Raw genomic sequence first — 12654 nt, forward strand, 5'->3', positions numbered from 1 at the left:
TTTTAATAGTATTTTTTATATTTTGCTTGTTAATCTTTAAGCTTGAACTGAATTATATTTTTTTAGAAAGGGGAGTTAGTCTCCTACAAAGTAACTTAGAAAAGGATCAACTGTTAACTAGACTAAAAAAAAATCACATTTATTTACGAAAAAGTTTTTCAAAATGTTGTTTTAGCTGTTGTTTTGTTGTTGTTGTTTTTGTTGTTATATGGGCATGTATTGTTATACATAATGTTAATATTGTCGATTTTATTTTTGGACCAGGGGATGATCTATCTCTGTATGACCCAGAAGATGTTTTAGACAGGTTTATGACTAAGCAAGGTCATAACAGGTGAGGCTACTTGAAAAGAATCAGTTTTAACTAATGTAGCCAATGTAGCAAAATAAGTTTGAATTCATTAGGGGTTGTTTTATTTCCTTGTATTTGATGTTTGTGTTTTTTTAAGTTTTCTGATTTCTTTTTTAAACAAAATTCCCAGGGGAAAAAAAACAACATCTTTTCTTCAATTTTTGAGTGAATTTGTTATTTTTTCTCATCATCTGCTAATTCTATATTCTTATTGTAATTAACATTCACGATTTGATATCTATTTTTAAAAAAATAAATTGGGGGGGGGGGGAGGAGGAGGGACAAAAATATATGTACTGTTAATGTACTGTTTTTAAAGATAAAAGGGATACAAGTCTTAGTACATTGCTGCAGAACTAGGAGATTTGAACTCTTGACCCTCTGGTTATTAGCATGATGCACTAACTGCTCAGCATTGGTACAGTCTTACTAAAAAAGACTTGTTCAATCGTCCAGAATTTTCTTACACAGCGGCACTAGATCCTTTAAAAAAACTTCAAACATATCTTGGTTGTTTTTTTTTTTACAAAGCAGATATTAAATTCATCTGTCTGTCTGGTTCTTCCCATCTTCAGATCAAGTGGAAATTTTTGCTGTGTTATTCGTTGTTGATGACGACACAAGAATCAATAAAACTATTAACCAATTAATTAATCAACTAGTATTGATTCATAATAAACCTAGAAATTTAATTAATAATAAACATAGAAAAATGGTAGATAAAACTTACAATATTGAGAGATATGGCAGCTTTTTTTTTTAAATAATTATTTTTATATCTTGCTTGTTATTATTATTATGCATACGGTCTTTGAGGAGAAATGTTATGGTCAGACATTGGGCACATTGTTTCCTATACCTTTTACTGGACACTGCCTTCGACTTCATCTGTGTACGCCACTCCCAGTGTCTCCCCACACGCCCATTTCGAGATCTTTTAATTTTTTACCAACTTGAAAAGCTAGTAGGCAGACCAACCTCGTATACGAGAGTGATTTCGCAGTCACACGAAAAACCTTTTAGTGACTTAGGCGCGATACAGGTGGGGGGGGGGGGCGCAAGTATCGCAACGTCTCATTGTCACAAACTGTGTCTAAAATTTGGGTGATTCTGGGCGTGCAAAAGTCTTGACAAAAACGTAAGAAGATCGATACTTATCTTATATAATACAGAAGTTACTTCAAAAAAGAAGATGATTACGTCCTACGCGTCATGCATAGTCATGCATATTAACCAATGACCTAAATTCTGCCAAGTCACTGGTTTTCCTGGCTAGCTCAGGCAACCCAGTCCATGCTCTGATAGCGCTAGGGAAGAAAGAGCATTTGTACAAATTTGTCCTAGCATATGGGACGAGGAATGTGCCTTTATCTTTGTGTCATTCTGAGTATTTTATTAAAATAAAAATACTTTTCTGACTAGCAACAAAAGCGTCCTGTGTTGAGTTGGTATGACACGCGGCAAACCTCCATCCCCCCCCCCCTTAACTCCTCTTTTAAAAAAGTCCCTATTGTATGTTGTTGGTTTTTTTTTTAAATCAAAGTCAACGTAGTAAAGGTGACTGACATCTTCCGTGCAACTTTTCCTTTGTAGTCTTTGTAACTTCTTTCACACTTAGTAAAAGTACTGCACCTACTCTAAGGGGGGGGGGGGGGGGACACCCTCACACGTGGTAAGACCAGGGCTGCACAAAGTAGACTTGTAATCTATCATGTGATGGCTGGTTAAACACAAGATTCCAATTGTTAAAATGGGGTTAGCGGGAAACAATATAATAAGGTCGGGAGGGAAGGGGGGAACTCATCTAGTACCTGAGGGAATGAGGTGATTTTTGTTTCCCTCTGTCAAATCTACGTAGAAGATGGGCCTTGTACCGAACACAATAGCTCCTCTTTCCGTGCAGCTAATCAAGAAGAGTTAAAAGGAAAAAAAAAAGTAATTACCTTAGGGGCTAAATCCTGTCAAAAAATGACTGAATCTAAAAAGGGCAATGCTAGAGTTTGCATTCAAGACAAGGGAAGGCGACTAGGGTAAGCTTAAGGCAATGTTGCATTTATTTTGATTTATCTCGCCTTAAAATCGCCTTTTTTTTATTAACGCTGGCGAATCCACAAACAGAACATTCCTAGACGATTTCAGTAGATAAGGTTTTCAAATTGAAATAATAACCGAATTGCTCGTCTTCGTAAACGTTTTTGCCCGATTCGGCGAAGTGGAAGTAACAGATTAATTAAGTTTGAGTGATTTTTTTTTACTCATTTTTTTTCCACTTGGATCAAAAAAAAAAATTGGACAAAGAAATAGAAGACAAAAAAAAAACAAAACATCTACATGTTAAATCATGTCTAAAGACTTCGATTAATTAAAAATTAGAATTAGAAAAAAGAAATTGAATAGAACAAAACAATATCTAGCTGCTTGAAGAAAATCAAGTGTGCAATTAGATTCATCTTAATATAGGAAACATTACTCCTCTTTGCAAAAGGTCAGCCGTAATTAAACCAAACTTTGACTTAATTAATTGTCTTTTTTTTATTATTATTTTTTAGTGTAATTTACTGCGCGCTTGGCATTAAAATTGTGGCATAAAAATTGCCTTTAAATAACATGGTAGGCGATTTAATTGCTGGAAATTATTTTAAAAAGTTTAACTGTTAATGATTCTGAAACGAAGAACAGAAAAAAAAAAAAACAACGTAGAAAATGCAGGGGGAAAAAAACAAATAATAACGTAGAGAAATGCCGCGTCACAGATGCCCATACAAAAGAAACAAATAGAAAGGTTTGGTCTGTAGCTTGTATAGTGATCCATGTTTTGTGTGTGTCTTTAGGTTCCTTAATTTAATTTTTTTTTTTTTTTTTAATTTGACGATTTTTGTATTGGCCTGTTGTATAAGTGATAACTAAACTTATTTCGCTTTGGCGTGTTTTTGTTTTTTAAATCTAACCGGGTTTTTTATAGAAAGAAATCAAATGATAATGAGTCTCAGTGTTTTCAAACGCGGCTATATATGTACAGTGTAGCAGCTGCGTCGCTAGGGGAGGGAGCGTGAGGTGCAGACTTCACCGCATGACAATCATATAGGGGTCCCACCCATGGGGAAAAAGAAAGTGCTTTTTCTCAAAAGCAGATAAAGCTTTTCTTCTTTTTTCCTGATACGACATTACTTCTGTATAAGCCTTCTGTGTCCAGACACCATGGATACTTTAGCATAGTGTGCGCTGGCATTACCTGCAGTACAGCCTGGTGTGTCTAGACACAATTGATAATTTAATATGGTGTGTCTTGGCACAATTGATAATCTAGCCCAACACTCTTAGTGATCTAGGCATGTCCAGCTTTCATAGCCTGGTGTGTCTAGACACAATTGATAATTTAACATGGTGTGTCTTGGCACAATTGATAATCTAGCCCAACACTCTTAGTGATCTAGGCATGTCCAGCTCTCATAGCCTGGTGTGTCTAGACACAATTGATAATTTAACATGGTGTGTCTTGGCACAATTGATAATCTAGCCCAACACTCTTAGTGATCTAGGCATGTCCAGCTCTCATAGCCTGGTGTGTCACCCCTCTAATGTTGATGTTGTCCCTGTAGGTTGTACGGTGACGATGTTGACGTCAGATCTGACATCTTCAGTCCCGCATTTGGCGTAAGTGTGAATCAACGCCCAATTTCTTTCTCTAGTAGTTCTAGACTCTATTATGGCATATAGATCTACCTCTTCAGCACTAGAGTTTCATTTCCTTATGAACTTTCGATTTCAAACCTTACGCTTTCACAAGTTTTAATATTTTACAGGAACTCTTCTACTGCAGCTGCTTGCCTAAATTTTTTAAAAATTCTATATCATATCCAATAACATTTGACTTCGTAGTGATAACATCTAGATTTGTTACATTCATAAGTAATACTTTTTTTTAAATTTCTTTTTATAGCTTTAGCAATTTTATTTTTATTGTTATTTATTTTTATTAAAATTTTTATAGAAATAACATTTTTTAAAATTCTTCTGTTTGCTGATGGCAGTATTTGACCTTTAATCGGGAAAACCCAAAGAAAGTCGTCTCATTTTTAAAAGGAAAAAAGGAAGTCACGTTTTTGTCTATTCCTTTTTACTGCTCACTATGGGTGATTTTTATAATGGAGTCTTTGGTGTATCCGGTCAGGGAAAAAAACCCACCAAAGTGATGAAGAACTAGAGATTTTTAGAGCATATCTATTTTTATTAATTTTTTTTTAACACTGAAAATACAAATTCTAAGCGCTTACACTTGTATGAGAATGTAATTTCTTCTGCTCCCCCCCCCCCCACATATCTCTATATTACTTGCTCTTCCTTGTCTATGTTTTTTTAATTTTATTTATGGCTTATTTCTTGATGATAGGATGTAAACCTGCAACATAGTTAACGGACTTCTACAAGATATCTAGTAACGTCACAAATACTGGGGCTTGAGTTTATGTTGTTGTAGTCAGATGGTATTAGGACTTGAAGGGGGACAACATTGATCAATTGTTGAACAGTCTGGACTTAGTTCTTCGTCTGTCCTGGTGATGGGTTTTGTCTTTGCACCAAACTGTCATTAGTTAAAATACGCCCGTCCAAGACACTCACATCATCTGAGTAATTTGTCGAAGCTAGACATACATCTACAACAGCAAAGAAGCAACCATTACTTACATATATATATATATATATATATATATATATATATATATATATATATATATATATATATATATATATATATATATATATATATATATATATATATATATAAATAGACAGACAGATTAATAGATGTATGTATGAATAGACGGACAGAGAGATAGAAAGATACATGTAATTATTCCTACTTATTAAATTGCCCGATAAGTTTTTTTTTCCTTTCTTTTTGTAGTAAAACACTAAAATATCATATGACATATCTTTATGAGTTTAAGTATCAATCTTAGTAGTTTTTATTTTATTTTTTTTGTATTTTTTTATATCTTATTTTTGTTAAATTCATAGTAATTGATTTGGTTAAAAAGCAACAAATTAATTATAACTTGTGTCTCTTTTTATTTTTTTTTTTATACAATCAAGTCAAATGACCAATCAGGCCTATAGGTCTAGACGGAAGTGATGCCGATTAAAGTGGCCAGATTTCTGTAACTGTTTTTATACATTGTTGTAAAATTTGTGTTGTTTTTTGTTGTCGTGATAGCCCGTGGACAAAGCACTAAATTTGTAGCACTTTTCGGTTGGAATTGTATTTCTTCACAGTCACGTGATGCTTTCCGTTACTGGAGTATAGATTGTTGAGGTGTATAGGCCTACATAAAAAAAGACAATTGAAGAGGTATTTTGAAAGTCATCGGAATAAATGCCAAAAATGTATAAAACTTGAGTCACACAAAGTCCTGCACAAAGAATAACGTCAAATGCCCTATCTAAACGTTTTAACAAAATATTATATTCAATTTAAGAGCACCAAATTAAAACAACTTATGTCGGGAATGAATAACATTACACTATATTTTTTTTATTAATAGCTGGTTTAAAAAAAAAAAAAAGAATTTACGCTCTGCAAGTTTCTAGCAATTAGAGTGAAAAGTTAAATAATAAATTGTTAAAATGTATATACAAAAGATACATACATTATTCAGACTGCTATTACCTTTTTAAATTAATTTTGGAATCCAAAAAAATCAATAGAAGTACAGTATTCTCGAATAATTAATGCATAAAATATTTCCAGAAACATGTGATTGTAGATTGTGTCCCCATTGCGTTCAAATGGACGTCGTCTGACATACGTAAGGAACAAGATGGCCACAACTTTTTTTTTTTAAAGCGCTTCTAAGCCAGCCCAGTTGGAACGGCTATTTGGACATTTTTTAGATGGTGCAGTCGTTGTCCTGGCCACATGACACCATTGTTAACTGACCGTTTGCCAAAAAAGAAACATGCACACTTCGCACCACCTGCCCTCTTCTACACCTCTCTGCCGCTTAGATCTCGCAAGCGGGCCCAACGAGTGTGGAGCTGAGATGCTATCCCACCACCCCCACTCGCCCCGCCCCCATACCAAACCTGAAGTTAAGAAATATGGTATACCCCCCCCCCCCCACCCCCCAAAAAAAAAAAATATTTTTTTTTAATAATAATATTCGCCCCCCCCCCCTCCCCCCCTGTCTTCTTGTCTCCCTCCAAAGTCTTGATCAAGACACTGTTGATTGTTTCAAAATGTGTTGCAGTAGGACCAGGGTTGTTGTTTTTTTTTGTCCAGGCCTCTAGGTGATCTCAACTCCCAGTGATCAATCACGCATTTCCCCCCCCCCCCCCCCTTCTCTTTTCTACGTGGATGTCTTGTAAACTCGGCCCTCCAAAAAAACAACAACAGACTACTGTTGTAGTTGTCTTGTTTTGTTTCCATTAAAGTCTGTTTGTTTGGTTGTTACTTTTTTTGTTTTGTTTCTCGTCTGCTACCAGACCAAGCCCTGGCGTCAAATTCCGTGATTCAGAGCAATTAAATTCTCCCAGATTTTTTTTTGTGTGTTTGTCAAAGTTATTCAATTTTGTTATAAAGTTTGTTTGCTTCTTTTCTACACAATAATGTTTCATGTTTCTGCTTTAACGTCATTGAACGTTTTTTTTAGGTTAACTATCAAATGTTTACACTGAATTGATTTGTTTTTATGATCATTGTTGTTTTGTTTTTTTTTAATGTTGTCCACACTGGCAATAAGATTTTTTCAAAATTTTATTTTGTTCTTTTTTAATGTTGTTCACATACCGGTTTTTTTTTTTTCTTGATTTGGTCAAATTTTAAAATAAATGTAATGCTAGTTTTGTCTCAATTTTTCGACCCCCAACCCCCGGCCAAAAAAAAACAAAATAATAATAATATTTTAGTTTGTACACAAATAATATCTGGTCACATTGATTGGAATCTTTTACGATGTTTCTCTTTCCACATTCAAGTGCGATATGGATTCGTATTCTAAAGATATAGTTAAAAAGATCTAGTTAATAAACTTTTGTCCGATTAAGGAGGAGTACTGGATTTCCCGTGGCCACGGAGTCCTAGCCGGTTCCACCTCTCTTCTTAGGTCGAATGTTGAGCGCTACGAAGGAGTTCTCCTTGATTCTTACAATGTAGCACCATTCTAGCACCATTAAACCGCGTGAATGTCTCCACTGCAGCGTGCAAAATTTGTGAGGATTGGTTGGCGGGTAGGACCGAGACCATTCGTTATTGAAGACCTAAATACAGACATGCAACGTAGCAACGTGTGGGTAGTAGTGACCAATAGCTCGTTACCACGCCACAGCCCCATTAGTAAACCTTTCTTTCTTTTTCAAAACTTGCAATGCACTCGGTTCTATGGAAGATAACAGTTATTTATGTTTCCCTATATATATATCGAGGACGTTTCCACCACGATGCCTCGTTGAAGTCTGCAATGTACCGCTCCCGGGGAGGCTACTCTGCCTCAACGTGGAACTCGGTTGGAAACGATCGCTTGAGGAAGTGATTAGGCTCAATGGGTACCAACACAAGATTTTTGTCGGAGTGTCTAATGGAATGGAATGTGGGACCTTTCCCATTGCACAGTGCGGAGTTGAAAGAAAGCTTTCGCGTCCCAGAGCCGATCCTTAAGGGATCGTTACATTAATGGCGAGTACTGCACGGTTAGCTTGGTAAACTAAAGGAAAATAGCGGGAATTCCCGTTGTGCTCGGCTTTGGGCCACACATTCTAGTGCATGCGCCCGGAATGTCTGACACATAGGAAAAATCAGTGTCTTATATAGACATTGACTTTTACTTCTTCTGGACAGGTTTGTTCAAGCAGGCTTGCAAGCCCAGAGTTCGAAGAGCCTTCAGTTTAACTCTTTTGACAATCAAACGGAGTGTACCGCTCGTTGTAGCATTTACCTTTTTAGACACTTCTATTGTAGATCTAATTTTTTTTATATTTTAACTCTTTTCACCTTGCTTTCTTTAATGTTTACCTATTTTATATAGTTTTACCATTTATTTATTTAATTATTTTTTTTTTACATTTTCTTACTTGTATTTAGATGATATCTTTAAGAACATACGATTTCTTTAAAAAAAAAAAAGAAAATTTTTAATTACAAACTTATGCCATTCATACAGTGGCGTAGCTAGGGTGGGGGGAGGAGAATGTGAAAATCCCCCCGGGCCCCTACTTGATGGAGGCCCCAAATGAGTGTTTTTTACATTAAAAATTAAATATTACGTCAAAGAGGTCAAGCCCTCCGGGCCCCTAAAAGATGAAAAATTCCTAGCTACGCCCTTACATTCACGTAGAATTCCTTAAAAACCTATTTACTTCTAGATTCTAAATAACTAAGAAATTTTCCCCTTGTCGGTAATTCGATATTGTCCTTGACAGCAATGACAACGTCACTCTTAATTTCAACCAAGGCTGTTGAAGAGACTATAAAATTGTATTTTCTCTAAATGATGCCAAGTTTATATATAAATGTGTTTATGTTCTCTCCACAGAGCCCCGTCACGTAACACGCTTTTGGACGACACGTGGATGAGAGCCGGAAGTAAACAAAACTAAACCTTTTGGTTAGCCGTTTGAAAACTTGGACGGGTCTTTTTTTTATGGAATAAATATTTGAAAATAAATAATGTATAATTATTATCAATTGTTTTATTAGCAAAAAAAAATTATTTTTATTGTATATATTTATAATTTATAAAATACATACTAAACTGAAATACATCAGACTCTTATGTCACTGTTAAATCTTAAATTGTTTCTTTTTCTATGACATAGGTAACTTTTTATACATTTTAATGTATCGGTAGCAGAATGTTTTCATGGCTGTAACTCCAAAATTGTTTTTGAATTTTTTTATATGTGATAACTTTGATGAGATGAAATAATTTAGAGTATTTTTTTTATTGTTTTGCTTCAGTCTTCCACTGAAACTTTCAATCAAATAAGAGTTTAATAATAATAATAATTAATGACATGAAAAATGTTCCTGGTTCTGACAAAACTAGTCACTATTAATGATAATATCACGGCATCTTCATAATATCCCTTACACTTTCAGTAAAATCAAGTACTTCTTGACCACGTATGGCTGCCTGGTCTCGTAGTATTCGCTCTGGACTGTCGTTTCCGCCCGCCTCCATCCCCCGCTGTCTCGCGGGAGGTTTGGGCTAGGATGTAATCATTTTCAATTCTGAAGATAAACACCCGAAATATTTAAAATAAAACATGACGGTCTTTTTAACTTCTGATTGTTCAAGAATGTAATCACTGCTGACAACTGGTATGATTTCCGACATCACTGAGTGGCTAGCTTTGTCAGACATTCCATTTTATCACGTCTTATAATTGGTGTCAGGAGTGAAAATTTAGAATAGGCATTGAATAAATAATCATAGACACGTTTTACGTGAGCTGAAACACTGTAAAATTAATCTGTGGAGGCTCTTATTCTAGCTTTTTGCTGCTGAGCTGTAATGTTCTTAAGTCAGTTGTTGTTGGTTTTTAATGGGAACCTTTATTGAACAGAACTATGTGACATTCTGAACCAGATTTTCAACGGCAACCCTCTGTGATAGTTGACAGGTTTTTATGTCAATGCTCAGTCTGTGATAATGATGGTAAAGCTAATAAAAGTCTACAGTCTGATGTACCATAGCTTATGAAACAAGTTGAAAAGTGTGTTTTGGGGGGGGGGGGTATTTATGTGTGTGTGTATATGTAAGTGTTTGTTTTGTTGCGCGATTGAGTAATTGTGTGTGTTGTGTATTTTGTTCGTATAGTAGTTTGTACATGTAGCTGTGTCTTGAGTGTGTTAGTTGTTTGTGTGATTTTTTAAACGTGTGTTTATATATACATTGTTCTATTTACTGCTAAAAGATTTGTCTGTGTGTCTGATAAAAAGTGTGTGATTGTTACTTAGTTATATTAACAATGTCAGCTCTGGGAGAGGTTGTGACAGCGTTGCATATTGTCTGGCGAAGAGTTGTAGCCGCGAATGTATCTCCGTCATGTCATCAATCAACGTTCAACCTTTTAAGTTATCAACTCCAATTGGGTGTGTGTGTGGGGGGGGGGGGGGACATTGCTTAGTTGTAAACGACAACAATGTTGTGTAGTCGTGTGTGTTTGCAGACATGTGCGTGTCTGTGTGTGCATGAATTTTTATGTATGAATGTGTATGTATGTATGAATGTTGGTATAAATATGTGTTTATGTTTGTGTATGAATGTGTGTAGGTGCTAATATCTAATCCAGGGGTTCTCAACCTGTGGGTCGCGACCCCGATTGACTATTTGCCAGGGGTCGCTTAAGACCATCGAAAATATGGATTGCTATTGTCTACTCTTCTGTTGCTGTATGTGTGTGTCGGGGGGGGGGGGTCGCGGCAGAGTGGGGGATTGTAAAAAGGGGTCGCCGAGTTTAAAAGGTTGAGAACTGCTGAAATTCTAATCGAAAACAAAAAACATTTGAGCACGTTCGTACTTGTTCTTTTCAAAATATTTCGCGGCAAGGCGAGTGGCAGAAAATGTTTTGAGTACCGAGGCCAAGAGGCAATGGTGCACCTGAAGCTGTGGATGAGGATGCCACATTTTACGGGCACCTCCTGGGAATGATGCTAACTTAATCTGAATGGGCTGCGAACGAATAAATGAAACGAATCGTTTGTCTTTTTAACTCTCATGTTATGTTATGTTAGTCTGTTGTGTTAGTGTGTGAATATTGTTCGTATTTGCAACTATATTGTTATTGTTACATTAGTTACGCTGAGATGTTCAGTTGTAGTCAAACTGAATTTCCATTTGATTGGACCATTAACAATTATCTTATCTCTTTATCTTGTAGCGTATTGAGCCGAGACCAGTCGCCATATAAGGCCTGAGCACTGACGTCTACGTCGCAACCTGTGGGCAATGGAGTCCAATAGCTTGTTGCCAAGGCACAGGTCTGTTCGACGTGGCAACGAGCTATCGCTATCATTCTTCACTGCCCACAAGCTGCGACATCGCGAGTCAGAGTTGAGGTCTTCTATTACGATTGGTCTCGATTGAACACTGTTTTTGTTATTATTTATTTATTATTATTAATGAAGAAAACATGATCCAGTGTAGTCCCCCCCCCCCTCTATTTTTGTTTTCATGACAAAGTTCCCTTTGTAACTAGTGACACAAAAAAATATTTTCTTTTTGGAATGTGTTTATATTAATGCATTTTCCATACATAATTACCAAATATATGTCCATATTATTAATTACACTAGACGTACTCATTATAAATGTATAAGAAGACTGACATGTGCATGTATTCTAAGTTACTGTACATTTCAACTTAATGAAAACTGATCTATAAATACAAATGATGGTTTGATTTCATTGAATACTGTCATTAAAAATAAATTATTTGAATATTACCTATCTAATATTTCCATTGTTTTCTTTTTATAGTTGACATCAGTATGGAGAATGCCTTAAAGGCTGTGGTCACTAGACATTCATTTGTCTTGATAAATAAAGATTCGTGTCTTTCTTGCCTCCTGTTATGTTCTTTAATTGCTCTTTTCTTATCACAGACATACGATACCTCCACTACGCTAAACCAGTTTACTTATTGTATTTTAAAGGGGGGAGAATCGTGGTGGTCGAGTGGTGAAGCACTTGGCTTCAGAAACAAGGGGTCCTGGGCTCGAATCTCGAACTGGGATTTTTATGGGCGACCCAGAGTCATTATTTCCTCTAAAATTTTTAGGATGACTTCCAGACTGGAGGACCTGTGTTTGAATCCCGCTGAAGACTGGGATTTTTAATTTTGAGATCTTAAGGTTGCCTCTGAGTCCACCCTGCTCTTATGGGTACCTGACATTAATTAGGGAAAATAAAGGCGGTTGATCGTTGTGCTGGCCACATGACACCCTCGTTAACCTTCGGCCTTAGAAATAGAAAACCTTTACATCATCTGCCCTAAAGATCTGAAAAGGAGGGAGGTACTAATATGTCTGTATATAGGTGAAATTATTTTCAAATGACTGTAGAATCAGTGATTAAAACTTATTTCAGTTGTCGCCTACAGCTTGTCTCCAGGCCTTCTCTGTATAATATTATAATCCGAAATATACAAAGACTAAAGCACATTTCTTATTTCATATACAAGATCAAATTCGTATAACGGCTTCTTCTTTCTACTGATTTCGACCATTAAAAAAAATGTATCCCGAATCATCCAAAAACAACAATGACTTAGTAAAGTGTGTTTCTGATTGATATGTTACCTAG

The 12654-nt window shown here is 35.8% G+C and overlaps 1 protein-coding gene across 27 annotated transcripts in view; it reads left to right on the forward strand.

The window, feature by feature from the left end:
- The window catches only part of LOC106052056 (centrosome and spindle pole associated protein 1-like), an 88446-nt gene extending 76534 nt beyond the window's left edge, over positions 1-11912 (forward strand). For 26 of the 27 annotated variants that reach the window (XM_056029393.1, XM_056029371.1, XM_056029378.1 and 23 more), the window contains 3 exons: positions 265-334; positions 3952-4006; positions 8881-11912. In XM_056029393.1, the coding sequence (XP_055885368.1) occupies positions 265-334; positions 3952-4006; positions 8881-8895 (140 nt within the window). In that variant the 3' untranslated portion in view covers positions 8896-11912. The remainder of the gene's footprint in view (positions 1-264; positions 335-3951; positions 4007-8880) is intronic. The other variant, XM_056029370.1, reaches the window with a different exon arrangement.
- The last annotated feature ends 742 nt before the right edge of the window (positions 11913-12654 follow it).

The sequence above is a fragment of the Biomphalaria glabrata genome, chromosome 5 (genome assembly GCF_947242115.1).
Source record: "Biomphalaria glabrata chromosome 5, xgBioGlab47.1, whole genome shotgun sequence".
In the NCBI taxonomy this organism is placed as follows: domain Eukaryota; kingdom Metazoa; phylum Mollusca; class Gastropoda; family Planorbidae; genus Biomphalaria; species Biomphalaria glabrata.